General features: G+C 35.2%; 1 protein-coding gene across 1 annotated transcript; it reads right to left on the bottom strand.

The window, feature by feature from the left end:
• Positions 1-1,161: 1,161 nt before the first annotated feature.
• LOC131874397 (uncharacterized) lies at positions 1,162-16,862 on the bottom strand. The gene is made up of 4 exons (XM_059217750.1): positions 16,791-16,862; positions 1,728-2,124; positions 1,323-1,375; positions 1,162-1,233 (listed from the first exon to the last, which is right to left on the bottom strand). The coding sequence occupies exons 1-4, from the start codon at positions 16,860-16,862 to the stop codon at positions 1,162-1,164; spliced, it is 594 nt and encodes a 197-aa protein (XP_059073733.1).
• Positions 16,863-17,070: the final 208 nt, after the last annotated feature.

The following is a 17,070-nucleotide window of genomic DNA, read 5'->3' as shown; positions in this document are numbered from 1 at the left end:
CCTTTGAATATAGATTGTGGCAACTCAAAATCAGCCATGCAAATGAAGACACACTCACTATTTGATGCATCATGAATATTGAACGAATCACCAAACGACATTCCACAATTCGGGATTGTAGAATTAGTGAGGTTGAAGGTTGTCTCCTCTCTAAAGGAAGGACTACTACGAATGTATTTGCCTAACAAATATTCATTTGAATAAAAAATAAAGGGAAATATTTCATAGGAAAAAATAAGATGAATTGGAACATTTTTTTGACACAATGGAAAGTCATGAATTGCAATGGTTAGTTTCACTACCGATAAATATTAAGATAAAAGAAAATTCAAATTTTATTGTCTTTATTTACGGTTATACCTAATTCTATTAAATAACTATTTACTAAAATTATTTAAATATTGATATAATTATCATTTTATATAAGCTTTATATAGAAGATAAAAAAATAATATTAAATTTACTCTATAGTTTTTCTCCTATAAAGAGAAATTATTGATTAAATATTTTAAATAAGATATTTAAAAAATAAAATTATTTGATGCTACTAAAATTGAACATCATTCTTGAAGTTTAATTGAACAGAATTTTTTTTTTTTAACTGTAATACATACCCAAACAAAAAAAAGGTCAACGACAGAGTAATGAATGTAACCTTAAAAGATAGCTATTTCCCAAAACCCTTGAAAGATAGCTATTTGTCCCCTTTCGTTTATCCAACAGTAACCTTAATCTCGATAACTTCAAATTCCCACAGAAATAACAAGAAAACTTACGTCTTACAATTTCTCCATTTCAATTTCAAGGCAATTAAAACCGATTTTAGAGTACTCTATTTTTTATGCATCAGATATGAAAAATGGGGTTGTTCACTACATGAGGAATAGAAAGCTAAACAGAAGTTCCGTTTGTATTACTTGGCGCATACGCTAAACAGTATATGCTAATCACATACAAAGCAATCAGGAATAAGATGCTTTCTCCTGACACCGAGTAAGTCCGAAATTTTGTAGAACAAAACCTAATTCCTTACTGGAGATCAATGGCATTTTTTAGACCATCATAGCAAAATAAGCCATTGAAAACTACAGAGTAGCAGCTCCTGGCCTATAATAAACCTTATTCATATGAATTTACAAAGGATGAGGGTTGTTTCCTAGCCTATAATAAACGGCCTCTATCAGGATGCAGAGGAAAAAGTTCCAAAGTTCTCTGCGCTTCTTCTTCTTCTCCCTGGACATAAGTGGACAAAGTTATAAGTTAGTAATGCAATGAGTTTCTTATCAAATAAGAAAAATTGTTAAAGGAATCCAGTTACTTACCTCTACATTAACCCTGTTTTCCAACTGGTTTGATTGTGCAGAGCAATCAGAATCTGAAAAACATATTTCTATATCAATAGAATGATTTGGAAAGGAAATCTTACCAATAATACATAGACTTACCAATAATACATAGAGCTACAAAAATAAATCTAAGCAAACTTTATTAGGTATAAAATTTAAAGCTAGAGGATTCTTCAGACTGATTACCCTAGCCTGGGCCTAGCTTTTATGCTAAACAGTAAACAGTCTTATCAAATTCATGGGCTGATAAGATAATTTATGTATTCTATTCAGTGATCTATCTTAGATAAATGAGAACTAACACAGAGATTATTTACTTGCAAACCCCAATTCCAGATTTAAAAACAATACTTTTGATTACCAGACATGGATTATCTAAACCTTGTATATAACTTCTGTATATAACTTCTGTAACAATATATAAAAGTATATCAGTAAGAAGATCACATTCATATGGCTTCTGATTGTTGTTTTCTGCGTTTCTCTCGAGTACCTTCATTGCGAAACCAATAATATACATTTTTGGCTTCCGCTTTCCCATAAAGCTGTGTAGATGAGAGGTAATTTCATCTATCTGGGCTTCACACGGTGGTTTTCTTGTTCCAGAAGCCCACATAGACTCTAATATCTGCTTTTGCTCCAAGCTTGGCTTCCATTTTCTGCTTTCCACCACACTTGAATATTGAAGTAGCTCCCTTTGCCTTGTACTCTCCTCTACACTCAATGGAAGAATTACCCTGGGCACTACAGCAAAGAATGGACGACCGTCATTGTAATGCTGTAAAAGGGGAAAAAAATACTCAAAATTGAAAGAATAATTTACTGACCTTCAGACTTTCCCCGATCCATTGAGAGCTTTCCACTGGAATAACTCTGCAACAGAAAATTTATCTATGGGGTCCTAGATAACAAACCTTCACCTTCTAAGCCGTTCAAACAAGTGAACCCTATACTATAGATGAAAAGGCGTTGGAGAAATTGGACATGGTCAGATGAAATAAATAGACAGACGGTCGCATGGAACTTCTACGAGGATGATTAACCGACCCCCAAAAAAAGTGTTTTTTATCAGTCCATTTTTTCTAAATTCAAATAGATAACCTCCATCGTGTGAGAGGACATATTTGTAGGTATCTAGACAAATTTGTGACCATGGATTTGTGACTCATATCCATCCTAGTAATTTATAGGAACATGTCATGCAAATTTGTACAGAGTCATTTTCCTTTCATTTGACTAAAAGTTTGATGACTAACTAATAAATACCTTAGGTTTTTTTTTTTTTTTTAGCTGATTTGTCAAGATAGTACACTTTGATTGTGTTTAATATCAGATTATGTTCTAAACTAGGATACTATTTCTATTTGCATGAATGCAAACTTGATGTCACCTTCAACCTTAATTGGTTTCAATAAGTTGTTGGGCCCTAGGTCCTCTTCTACATAGGTCAACTCTGACTCCACCAAGGAAAACACCTTACCGGTTGACCTAAATCCCCCCAAAGCGAAAGGAAAAAATGTCACCTTTCCTCAACTTCCTAAGGATTCCCTTATCTCAGTTTTGGAAGATGACTCTAATTCACAAAGCTCTTTCTGCCTCAACTTCTAGAGCTCCCCAAATCTTCATGGCTCTTTGTGCACTTTCCTCCAAGAGATTGCCATACCCTTCCTCTCATAATGAGAAAGCCTCAGATGAATACCTAGATTTGTTGCTTATTCTCCCTCCAAACCAGCTCTAGTGAATCCTTTTCATTCAACTTTGAGATAAATTAGAGGAGATTTGTAAAGCACGTAACCTCCTAACTAAGATTTCAAAATTGAAAACATCCTAGTTGTGTATGACTAAGAAGAAACTCATCTCCTTGAAACCATCATTTTAAAAAACATTCTAGATTGTCTAAATGATTCTATGAATGAGGATATCTAGGATGGAGTGATGAATATAATGACAACTTCTGAAAACTAGGAGAGGGTATATAAAGAAGTTCAAAATATTAGATATCTATGGAACAAAGGAAAAAATTGGAATATGAGGTCAACTAGTTGAAGGATTATAAATAGAAATTATTTGAAAACACAAGAATTTATTATGTATTGTAAGGAATCTATTAAGAACACAACCACTACAATCCATGTTTTCCAATAAGCTAGAAAAGGGAAAACAAAATTGAATGTTTCAAGAAGCTAACTTTTAGCCTAATCATAGATGTCATCAATCTAGTTCAAAAATGCATTTAGCTACTCGAAGGACAAACCCTAATCTAATCCTCCCTAATTTATTGTGTTTGGTTCAAATATATTTCCAAGGGAGGTGACTTTTGAAGAAAAGTGATGCAAGAGCATCTCGGGAAGCCACAGATTGGACCTAAAGGTGGAAGCATGTGAAGCTTTTCTAAATATTCTAGAGCTTGTGGAGCATTTCACATGGTGAATATAAAGAAGCACAACAAAAAATGGGTTCATACCCATCTGCATCCAGTCTAGGCCTCTTTAAGCATCTACAACTAACATAGTTTCATTTTACTATTTTCTTTGTAATAAGCCCTTGGCAGCCTATGAACCTACATGTGGGGCTAATGGGTAGACTATGATTATCATCTGATGATCTCTAAAAATGTAAGTATTTTACATTAATCAATTAAACCGTTTCTTGTGTCTCACATTATATTCTCTACTAGATGTTTTTGGTGTTTCATTTGGCTACAAGGCTAGACAGTCCATTCTAGAACCTCCAACCCTAATTGCATCAATGGGTACTAGATAAAAATTCAAATCCTTCAGAGGTACAAATTCAAAAGTCCACTGGTATGGATATACTAGAGGTAGGCTGTAGGTGTTGCCAATCGATCACTTCAATTGAAGGCAATTCCAACTCTAAACCAAATCACTAAATTGAGGCTATCACACCTAGTTTAGGGGAAAGTTTCCACCAAGAACGATGACAGTGATGGCTAGTGTTATGAGAAGAGTGGAAGAGACAATGAACATAATGAGAGGCATGAATAATGGACTATATACCATGGAAGAATATAAAAGAAAGGGTATAAGCCCAAGACTAAGGAGGAAAGTGATGATGAGGAGCCAATGGTACAAGGTCAAGATGAAGATAGCCAAGAATAAGAAGAGTTGGATTACATCAAAATTATGAAGCTAATAATTAGGATAATAAAGAGGGCAAGGATTGAGATCCCTAGCTATTCTAGAACCTTGAACCCATGGAATTTTATTGATTGGATATATGATATGGATGAGGAATTTGAATTTGAGGAGATTGAATGTTTGAGCAAGTTAGCTATGCTAAAACTAAGTTGAAGGGGCATGTTTTTATTTGGTTGAAGGAAGTACTACTATAAAGGAAGCAGAGAAAGGAGTTGATCATAAAGTAGGAGAGGATGGTTGTGAAATTGAAAGGACAATTCATACCCATGGATTATGAGTTAGAACTACTAAAGAAGCTTCAAAACATTCAACAAAGGAGAGAATACCATAAAGGAATATACTGAGGAGTTCCACAAGATGATCATTACGATTGGATATACTGACGCTAAGAGATAGAAGGTGGTTTGATAAATTAAGGGCCTTAGAGCCAACATTTAAGAGGTATTAAACCTAGTTCAGATGACTGCCATGGAGGAAGCCTAACAATTTGCACTAAAGGTCAAAGAAAAGATATCTAGGAGAGTAGAAAGGATGTCAAAAATAAAAAACCAAAGAGATATAGAGAGATGAACACAACACCGTAAGAAGAGACCTTATACCAAGAAAAGCATAGGAAGGGGCCCTTTTTGGGAGAATGAACAAAGGCCCAAAGAAAAATCATACCATGACTAAAGGGAAGGAGAGGACTATTTCCATGATAATGGGTGCTAGAGGACTAAGAAGAGATTTGAGTAGGGATCATTTTGGGGAAGCTATTTTTAGTGGAGGTAAATTGGACATCATGCCTTTGAATGTAATCAAGAAAGCACTAGGAAACCAAGAGATTTCAGAGCCATAAATATTTACACTGAGGAAGAATGGGATAGATGATTTGGATCCATAATATAATTGGAAATGAAGAATCATGAGTCATGAGGAGTGCCCTATTGTAGAAGGAATTCAAAGATGAACCAACACAAAGGAGAAGTTTTTTCTAGACAAGATGTAAGTTGAGATGCAAGTGTTGTAAGGTTATTATCGATAGAGATAATATCAAACATTTGGTCTCAAACGAGATGGAAAAGAAGATTAAACAAAATAGGATTGAGAACCCAACTCTATAGAAGATTAATTACATGTAGAATGATCATAAAATTATTATGAGTGATCAATTCCTTGTTAGTCTTCACATTAGTTCCTACAAAGATGAAGTGTCATGTGATATCATGCAAATTGATGCTTACCATTTGTTACTAGGGAGACATTGGTAGTATGATAGAATGGTCATACATGATGCAATAAATAATGCCTACAAAATAACTAGGAATGTGAATAAGAATATCGTAATTCCATTGGAAGAAGAGCTAAAAGAAATAGTATGTGAAAATACAACAATCTATTTCGTGGATTGGAGGAAGTTCTTGGATAGATTAAATCATGAGAATACCTCTTTTCCATTTATTACAAGAAAATGTAACAACAAAAATATTGTGAAACATCATCAAAAGAGCGGTGGGAATATCACAAGATAAGGTTCTATATAGGTTTCTCAAAGAGTACCAAGACCTTATACCCAATAATATTCTAAAGGGATTGTTGCCAGTTCAAAGTATCAACCATCACACTGACTTTATATTATAGGCAAGGTTTCCTAATAAAGCAGCACACTAGATGACACAATATGAGGATGCATAAGTGAGTAGACAAATACATGATTTGTTAGAGAAAGGATTGATCTGGAAAATCTTGAGCTCATGCATAATACCTATTGTCTAACTAGAAAAGAAACATGGAGAGTGGAGGATGTGTACTTACCCAAGAGCCATAAAAAAGATCACCATTAAGTATTGGTTCCCTTTGCCAAGAAAGGATGACATAATTAAGTAATTGAAAGGTGCAAAGTACTTCACAAATATTGATCTTAAGAGTGGATATCGTTACATTAGGATCTAGGATGGTGCTGAGTGGAAGACTACATTCGAGAGCAATAAAGGATTGTATAAGTGGTTGGTCATTCCTTTTGGACTCATTAATACATCAAGTGCATTCATATGCCTAATGAATTAAGTACTCAAGGATTTTAAACATAATCTTCTCTTTTTTTTATATCGATGACATTCTAATTTTTAGGAAGACAAAGGAAGAGCATATCTGACACATCAAACAAGTGTTTGAGGGAAGAAAAGCTATTGATGAGCATCAATAAAAGAAATTTCATGAAGATAGAACTAGTTTATTTAGGACTTTTTATCTTTCTAGAGGGATTGAAAATTAGGAATTTAGAGAAGGAGAGAGAAATTGTGGAATGGCCTATATTGATGAACATTTGAGGGGTACAATATTTTCATGGTTTAGCCAAATTTTACTAGAAGTTAATTAAAACTTTTACCACTATTTTCTCACCAATGACAAAGATAGTGAGGGGAGAACAAGAGGTATTCAAGTGAACATTTAGGATATAGAGAAGATTTAAATTACTGGAGAAAAAGGTGATGGAGCACCTGGTACTAGACTTACCAGATTTCAACAAGGTATTTTAGGTGGATTATGATGCTAGTGGTAATGCTATTAGAGTAATCCCCTTAGCAAAGAAGGGAGGAAAATTACTTATTCTAGTGAGAAGTTGAATGATTCCCAAAGAAGTGTAATGGTGAAAAATTAGGGTTTCTACCCCCAAAAGGATGAAAACCACTAGTTTTGTGGCTTAATGACCATTAAATTTAAAAGAGGGTTGAATACAATAGATTCAGTCACAAACTAGAAATGATAAGGACTGAAAAAACTGATTGGATTCAAGGGGTGGATTTATTTGCCCTCTTATCTGAGTTGAGTTGTTTAAATTAGGGTAAAATGTTGATAATGAAGATAAAAAAACATAAAGAGTGACATATATATGTAGGACTAAGACACACACTTGGATCTAACAATTATAAGAAAATTCCATTTTGATCCTCGAAAGAGCTCCAAAATGTCAAGACCATAGCAAAATTAAGCCTAGTCCTCCAAACTTTTCACTTTCCTCTCAACAAATAATGTTGATTCTGAAGATCGCAACTCTGTACCTATTTCCTACACATAGAGAGAAAGTGGAATAGGTTTGGAATAGGCATTTGTGTTGGCATTATAACAGACAAGAAGAAGGTTGGCATTCCAATTACAATGAGAGATTGTTGGCATTTCAATAACGATATTGAGAAGGTTGTTGATGACTATGGATATAACTGATTAAGGATGATTACTGTCTTAATATTATTATTTTGTCATTAATGTCAAGAAATTGATTTTCTAATTCAGTATGATGTTGCCATATCTTAAGAAGTATGATATGATGAGTATAAAGATGTTGGTAAAAGACACAGAAAGAATATGATGAATAAGGGGATAAGTTATTCAATGGGCAACTATTACCAAGTTAGACAATAATGAGATCATGATGTTTAGATTGTTTTGATATCCTACATATGCTATTGTTTGAAAGGTTAATACTATACTATGTTACCGAGCAAAGAACCTAGTCGGTAAACCCTAAGGAACCTAGTCGGTAAACCCTAAGGTTATCACTCTCGGTTAATGAAGGCAGAATGTCTACTGAGTGAAGTTTAGTATTTACTGAGTTACAACCGAGCTATAACAGAATACATTAAATGTTTACATGTGATATTTAATGAAGGAAGCTGATGAGCTGGAGTGGATTAAATGATTGGTAAGCCGTGTATGAAGATTGGTAAAGAATCTATGGTAAAGAAAGATTGGCAGGAAGATCTACAGCTCAGATTGAACCGCAATACCCTAACACAAGTTCCAAGGTGAAAATGCAAGTTCCAAGGTGGGGTAAAACATTTTCAGATCGAAGGATACACTGAACCTGGACAAGATTGAATATCTAATGGCTATGATTGATCATGGGAAATGTGATCAAGGAGATTAAGTGGTTGGAAGATTGTTTATAAATAGGAAATTATTGATAAACAATGCATGTGGGTAAGTGTATGCACAGGGATGCTACATAGTGATTACCAAGCACATAAGCTTGAAGACCTATTTTGATAACAGAGTATAGAGCCCAGCAGAGGGACAAGATAAGTCCTATGAATTGATTGTATTGAGCAAATAAGAATCTACTTCAACATTTTTAGATGTGAAGTTGCAGACATATTTTTATTACTGTTATTTTGAGAAGTAGCAGAAAATCTCTTAACCGAGTGGACTTAACAGTCTTATTTGTAAAATCCTCTAGCAAGGTGACATTCTTATTGAGTGCTTGAAATCCTTTAACAAGGTCACTTCTAACAAGGTGAAGATCCTAACAGATCTAAGGGAAATCCCTTAACCGGGTCACATCTAGCAATGTGTTTGTAATCTTTAACAGGATTTGCTTTTAATCGAGCATAATCTAGAAGAGTATATTTCTTAGTGGGTCCGAAATCCCATAGTGGTTTTTCCCTATTTGGGTTTCCATGTTAAATCTAGTGTTATATGTTTGTGATCTTATCTATTTATGGGTCTACATGCATTACTATTTTTTCTGATAAGGTTACCGAAGTTGAATCTGTTATTTTTATTGAAGATTAAGTTTGAATGATTCACCCCCCCTAGCTCTCATATTGTTAGCTTGGCATCTGTACTAATCATATTTAGTATTAGAACTATCAATTGGTATCGAAGCTTTGGACTCTGGAAGAAAAGGTTAAAGGTACTTGAGTTAAAGATCCAAAAGATGTATAAGAGGGATGCACTGAAGTTGAATAAGTCAAGTTTCTCTACATGGTAGAAAAGGATGAAGCTACATCTATCAGGAAATGGAGAATATGTTGTCTATTATCTGGAGAATGATTTCATCACACCGAGCACCTATCCATTGACAATGGAACAGATAAAGGCAAAGCAAGAACATATTCAAGCAATGATTGAAATAACAACTGCATTGACCAACTCAAAGTTTAATGATCTAGAAGGATGTACTGATGCAAAGGCAATGTGGACAAAGCTCATATTTGTGTATGGTGGAGATGAACATGTTCAAAGAGAAAAAGTGGATAGTCTAAGAGGACAACTTGAATCTATGAGGATGAATGAAGGTGAGAACATAACCCAGTATAGTACAAGACTAAAGGAGATTGTAAATCAAATCAAAGGAGCAGGAGGAACTATTGAAGAAAAGGATGTAACAAGTAAGATGCTGAGAACCCTTCTACCTGCCTATGCAATCCGAGTCTCTACAATCAATGAATTGAGGTTTGTACCCAATATGCCAGTTTCTTTAGATGCTACTATTGGTAAGATACATGCATTTGAGTTAAGTAACTTTGATAACAGTGGGTCATCAGTAAATAAAGTTGAATCTGCATTCAATTCTTTCAATATTGATGAAACTGATGATAACAATGATAGAAAGTATAAGTACTCTGAAGGGAATCACAGTGGAGCAAGTGAAAGATTTCGCAAAAACATGGAGGAGGTACACAAACTGTATGAGGAAATCAGAAAGCAAGAAGAGTTTGAAGCACTATTAGCCAGAAGGCTACCGAGAGGAAAAGGTAAGTATAAAGGAAAGCTACCTTTAAAATGTTTCAATTGTGATAAGATAGGACATATGGCCTCTAACTATCCTGACAAAGAATCTAGTGAAAAGAGAAATTACCGAGATGACAGACAAAAAGATAATCATTACAGAGGACACCGAGACTTTAGGAGAAGAGATAAAAAGACATGCCTAATAGATGATGAGGAATCTAATGATGATACATCAGATGAAACTGATACAGAGGAAGTTGTTTATGTGGCTATCAAAGATGGATCAGATGAAGAAAGGTATGAAGAAAAAGCTTTAATATCTCATATAAATAATAATGATTCTTGGATCATAGATAGTGGTTTCTCACATCACATGATAGGTGATAAACACAAGTTTATTAAATTAGATGATTATGATGGAGGCTATGTAAGATTTGGTAATGATGCACCATGTCTAGTAAGAGGTAAAGGATCCATAACACTTCTTGACAATGCAAAATGTAATGATGTTTATTGGGCTGAAGGTTTGAAATACAATTTGTTGAGTGTAGCATAGCTAAACAACACAGGTTACTGAATAGAGTTTGAAAAATGAATTGTCAAAGTTCATGACAAGCATGGAAAGTTAGCTGCTACCGGGACACAAACAAGAGGTAATACATTTCATCTTGACTCAACTTGGAATAAATGTTTATATGCAAGGATAGATGATACCTGGTTATGGCATAAAAGGTTTTGTCATGTTAATTTTGATAATCTGATCAAATTAAGTAAGAAGCACCGAGTAAGAGGTCTACCGAGTCTTGAAAAACCTGAGAATGCTATGTGCTGAGGATGCCAGATGGGTAAGATGACAAGATCAAGCTTTATAAGTAAGTCCTACACTTCTAAGGGAATTTTAGATCTTGTGCATACTGATCTTTGTGGTCCTATGAAAGTTCAGAGTTATTATGGTGATAAATATTTCATATTATTTGTGGATGATTACTCAAGGATGATGTCAGTAATGTTTTTAAAAGAAAAATCAGAAGCTTTTCAAATGTTTAAATGGTACAAGGCTAGAGTTGAAAATGAAACAGGAAGACAATTGAAATGTCTCAGATTAGATAGAGGAGGAGAGTTTACCTCTGATGAGTTCAACTTATTTTGCAGTGATCATGGTATAAAAAGACAAATCTCTGCACCGAGAACTCCACAACAGAATGGGATAGCTGAGAGAAGGAACAGATCTATTGTGAATTGTGCCAGAACCTTGATGATTGAAAAGAAAGTTCCACAAACATTTTGGAGAGAAGTAATAAGCACAGCAGGTTACATCCTGAACCAAGTACAACGGAAGAAAGGAACTTTGAAGACACCTTATGAAATCTGGTATGACAAGAAACCTAATGTAAGTTATTTTAAAATATTTGGGAGTAGATGCTATGTTCACAAAGATGATAGAAATGGTAAGTTTGATCAGAAAAGTGAAGAAGGAACATTTCTAGGTTATTCTTCTAGAAGCAAAGCATTTAAATGTCTGATCAAATCATCTAACAAAATAGTAGAAAGTGCAAATGTGAAAATTGATGAATTTGTAGAAAGAAATGATGAAGGAAACTCCAAAGAACAAGAAGATTATGAAGGATTTGTCTATGTTCAATCGAGAAGTCCTACCGAGAAGACTGCTAAAGAAAATGAAGAGAATATCCAGTTACCAAGTGATGAAGAAGATCATACAGAGCCTATCGAGCTTGTATTAGCCAAGTATGTCAGAAGGAATCATGCACCAAGTCAGATTATAGAAGATAAGAATGATCCAATGATGACAAGGAACAAACTGAGATAGAACACATGTCTAATATCTGAATTTGAACTGAGAATAGTGAAAGAGGCATTTAATAGTAAAGATTGGATAAATGCTATGACAAAAGAGATTGATCAAATCAAGAAGAATGACACATGGACACTGGTCCTAAGACTGAAGGACAAAAATGTAATCGGTACAAAGTGGATCTTCAGAAACAAGCTAAATGAAAAAGGTGAGGTCATTCGAAATAAAGGAAGACTAGTTTGCAAAGGTTATTCCCAAGAAGAAGGGATTGATTATGGTGAGACTTTTGCACCTGTGGCAAGACTTGAAGGAGTAAGAACATTGTTGGCATATGTTGCTTACAAGAATTTCAAGGTATATCAAATGGATGTCAAATCTGCATTTCTGAATGGTATATTAGAAGAAGAAGTTTTCATTGAAAAACCTAAAGGATTTGTTAAAGGAGAAAATAATGATCAGGTATGTAAATTGAACAAAGCTTTATATGGTCTAAAACAAGCACCTAGAGCATGGTATGAGAGATTGCACTCATATTTGATCAAAATTGGTTTTATAAGAACAAGTGAAAACAACAATATGTACATGAAGAATGATGAAAATGGAATACTGATCTCAACCATATTTGTTGATGATATTATCTTTAGTGGAAATGACTCTCTATGCAAGAACTTTGGAAATAAAATGAGTAAATAATTTGAGATGTCATTAATCAGGGAGATAAAATATTTTATAGGTCTACAGATACTGCAAATGAAATATAAGATTTTCGTTACCCAATCTAAGTACATAAAAGAAATCTTGAAGAAATTTGGAATGGAGGATTCAAAACCAGTAAGTACTTCTATGACTACCAACTATAAACTATCAAAGAATGATGAATCTGCATCTATTGATGAGACACTTTACCGATCTATGATTGGAAAGTTGTAGTATGTTGTTCACAGTAGGCCAGATATAGCACATGCAGTAGGTATTGTTGCAAGATTTTCTGCAGATCCTAAGGAAACACACATGACGGAAATCAAAAGAATTTTCAGATACTTAAAAGGCACTGAAGATTATGGCTTAGTATATCGGAAAGGAAATGTTTTTGATTTAAAAGTTTATACTGACGTTGATTGGGCAGGCAACATTGATGATAGGAAAAGCACAAGTGGAGGAGCTTTCTTTTTAGGAGAAAGACTAGTGAGTTGGCTTAGCAAGAAACAAGGATGTGTTTCTCAGTCAATAGCAGAAGCTGAATATGTTGCTGTAGCACTAAATTGCACCAATATAGCATGGATCAAACAACTGTTGGAAGGTATAAATGAGCAAGTTACCGAGCCAGTAACTATATTCTATGATAACACTAGTGCCATTAACATTTCAAAGAATCCTGTTATGCACTCTAAGACAAAGCACATCTCTATCAAATAACATTATCTTAGAGAAGAAGTTCAAGGGAAGAAAGTGGTTTTGGAGTATGTTAGCACAAAGGAACAAATTGCAGACATCTTCACCAAGCCACTGCCAAAGGACACTTTTGAGATTCTCAGAAGTTAGTTAGGGGTCCTACCCCTATCTTCCATTCACTGACCGAGTTCAATGAAAGCATCAATTCGATGACTCTACAGAATATCTTTTAGGAGTTTATGCTGATTTACACACTTTAGGAGATTTTCTAAAGGTGTGCAGGAAACAATAAATAGCAAACAGGAATTGAAGTCAAAATGCTCTGACCGAGACTAAATTGATACATAACAGCATGGAATTCACTTCTCAGAGGAAGAAATTATGTTTTTTAGTTCTTTTCATTTTTGGCATTGTTGTCAAAGGGGGAGAAGACTAATGTATGGGGAAGAAGTCTATTGACCGAAGGAGAAGACTACATTTCAGAACCGGGAGAAGACTAATGACAGAGGGAGAGAGCATTTTAGAATTTCACAGTAATCTGAATCCGAATCAATCAAGTCAAATCAATTGGTTTTGCCATGAATGCCAAAGGGGGAGATTGTTGGTAGTATAACAGACAAGAAGGTTGGCATTCCAATTACAATGAGAGGTTGTTGGCATTTCAATAAGGTTATTGAGAAGGTTGTTGATGACTATGGATATAAGTGATTAAGGATGATTACTGTCTTAATATTATTATTTTGTCATTGATGTCAAGAAATTGATTTTCTAATTCAGTATGATGTTGCCATATCTTAAGAAGTATGATTTGATGAGTATAAAGATGTCGGTAAAAGACACAGAAAGAATATGATGAATAAGGGGATAAGTTATTCAATGGGCAACTATTACCGAGTTAGACAATGATGAGATCATGATGTTTAGATTGTTTTGATATCCTACATATGCTATTGTTTGAAAGGTTAATACTATACTATGTTACCAGGCAAAGAACCTAGTCGGTAAACCCTAAGGAACCTAGTCGGTAAACCCCAAGGAACCTAGTCGGTAAACCCTATGGTTATCGCTATCGGTTAATGAAGGCAGAATGGCTACCGAGTGAAGTTTGGTATTTACTAAGTTACAACTGAGCTATAACATAATGCATTAAATGTTTACATGTGATATTTAATGAAGGAAGCTAATGAGCTGGAGTAGATTAAATGATTGGTAAGCCATGTATGAAGATTGTTAAAGAATCTATGGTAAAGAAAGATCGGTAGGAAGATCTATAGCTCAAATTGAACCGCAATACCCTAACACAAGTTCCAAGGTGGGGTAAAACATTTTCAGATCGAAGGATGCATTGAACCTAGACAAGATTGAAGATCTGATAGCTATGACTGATCATGGGAAATGTGATCAAGGAGATTAAGCGGTTGGAAGATTGTTTATAAATAGGAAACTGTTGAGAAACAATGCATGTGGGCATGTGTATGCATAGGAATGCTACATAGTGATTACCGAGCATAGAAGCTTGAAGACCTGTTTTGATAACAGAGTATAGAGCCCTGCAGAAGGACAAGATAAGTCCTATGAATTGATTGTATTGAGCAAATAAGAATCTGCTTCAACATTTTTAGATGTGAAGTTGCAGATATACTTTTATTACTATTATTTTGAGAAGTAGCAGAAAATCTCTTAACCGAGTGGACTTAACAGTCTTATTTGTAAAATCCTCTAGCAAGGTGACATTCCTATTGAGTGTTTGAAATCCTTTAACAAGGTCACTTCTAACAAGGCGAAGATCCTAATGGATCTGAGGGAAATCCCTTAACCGGGTCACATCTAGCAATGTGTTTTTAATCTTTAACAGGATTTTCTTTTAACTGAGCATACTCTAGAAGAGTATATTTCTTAGTGGGTCCAAAATCCCACAGTGGTTTTTCCCAATTTGGATTTCCACATTAAATCTGGTGTTATATGTTTGTAATCTTATCTATTTATGGGTCTGCATGCATTATTGTTTTTTCTAATAAGGTTATCGAGGTTGAATCTGTTGTTTTTATTGAATATTAAGTTTGAATGATTCACGCCCCCCCTCTCATATTGTTAGCTTGGCATTTGTACTAATCATATTTAGTATCAGAACTATCAGTTTGCCTAATTCAAACCCTGGTTTTAGAATTAACCATGAAATAGACATTAAAAAATAATTGATTTGTTGTAATTGAATATTGTCCTTTTGAGGGAGATGCTAAATAAGGGCTAAAAACCAAATGATATACCTCCTTGTCAATTTTTCTTTGTCTCCACACGGGATTAGGCTTTCATAAAGTTTTTGACAAAATGGGATGTGAATGTCCACTTCAATGCTTTAATATTTACTTTGTTGCTGCTCCATGGCCTGAAGGAAGAATGATTACTTGCTTAATTTCTTGAATGCCTGAATGAATAATTGATTTTATGTGTGTATAATGTATACTTTCTTATCAAAATGAGAGAGGAAATCCTCCTTTTATACTTGCTTGTCGAAAAAATTGCTAATTTTCTGACATGAGCCATGACGGAGATAAGTTTCTTGCTCAGATTTCAAAAGGAAAAAAGGGTTTTAAGAGGGACCCAATTATGAAGGACCAAAGCATGTCACTCTAGTCCTACCCCAATTTAGGGCTAGGACAAGGTGCCTAGTGTATGCAAAAATGTTGGTGTAAATAATTATTCATCTTGGATATTATTACACTATACTTAAGTTTGCTTAGGAAATGCATTTCATAGTAGTTTGAGTATGAGAAACTTGGGTGTTTGTGCCACATTGGGATAGTGTGTGTAGGAGAATTTCCACCTTTTATGGTGTGATCTTATTAATACTCTATCATATCCACTTATTGTGGAGTGATAATTCCAACTTCGGTGGGTGATCCACCTCATGTGGAATATTTTATTGTTTCTCTACCTACCTCACCTATTTCCTACCTACCCTTGTTTCTTATTGAGCCACATGTCATTTTTATGTGCTCACATATCCATATAGCCTTGCCTATATATAAGAAGGCTCATATTCATTGTATGAACAACTGTTGATCATTTATCTATTGATGAGAATACAGTTTACTCTTGTCCTATATTTTGTCTCTCTATTTTGTACATTTTATTGAGCTCTTGATCTTGGAAAAATCTCACATGGTATTGAAGCCATTAGAGCATCATTGATTCATCCTTCAGAGGCATTTTTGTGATGTCAAGAGGCGAATTTGATCAACAACATGTTTTGGAGGCGTCCTAGACCAGATCCAACCTCGCCATTGCATTTGGGTGGCCATTTCCATGAAATTTAACTATAAGGTTGACCTATTTTGTCTGCCCTGTGACCCACCATATTGCAGGTCCTGCGACTCACTTTCAGCCCCTGCCAGCACGTGCTTCACCATGTCACCTGCTCTGCTGCTAACCCATACACTAACCGAGCCCAACGTGGTCTACTAGCGACCTATACTCACCAATCTGCACCCTATTGCATGCTACGTTGACCACCTCAGCGACTGCACCTACTGGCTCCCTCTGTCGATCGAGCCCAACCCCTATGACTCCTCCTGGCACCTACACCACCGTACCCTGCACGCCGGCATTTATCTCCAGTCGAGCCTCAACAACTGGCACCCGGTCCCTCTCGTAGGCCATGCTGTAGCTCTGGCTTCTATGTGGACCCCATCGGCATCAGAAACCTTCGTCATTGCTCTAGGAAAGACTGTGACACGTGGCACCCTTTGGTTTGGGAAACTTTAACACCTTGGCAGACCCACTCAATGCACAGTTGGCATCCACCCAATTTCCCAGTCATTGTACGACATACACATTAATTGCCACCTTGTTTGCCACCTCATTGAAT

Source organism: Cryptomeria japonica, chromosome 3, assembly GCF_030272615.1.
Source record: "Cryptomeria japonica chromosome 3, Sugi_1.0, whole genome shotgun sequence".
NCBI lineage: Eukaryota > Viridiplantae > Streptophyta > Pinopsida > Cupressales > Cupressaceae > Cryptomeria > Cryptomeria japonica.
This window is presented reverse-complemented; position numbering and strand designations above follow the sequence as displayed.

What these genes read in the sequence shown, in the direction of transcription:
- LOC131874397 (XM_059217750.1), bottom strand. Translation starts at nt 16,862, where the DNA reads ATGGCCTACGAGAGGGACCGGGTGCCAGTTGTTGAGGCTCGACTGGAG. An exon ending in ATGCCGGCGTGCAGGGTACG is followed by an intron (nt 2,125 to 16,790) that starts GTGGTGTAGGTG and finishes CCCCTTTTACAG; the next exon opens with CATTACAATGACGGTCGTCC. An exon ending in ATACAGAAGTTATATACAAG is followed by an intron (nt 1,376 to 1,727) that starts GTTTAGATAATC and finishes TATGTTTTTCAG; the next exon opens with ATTCTGATTGCTCTGCACAA.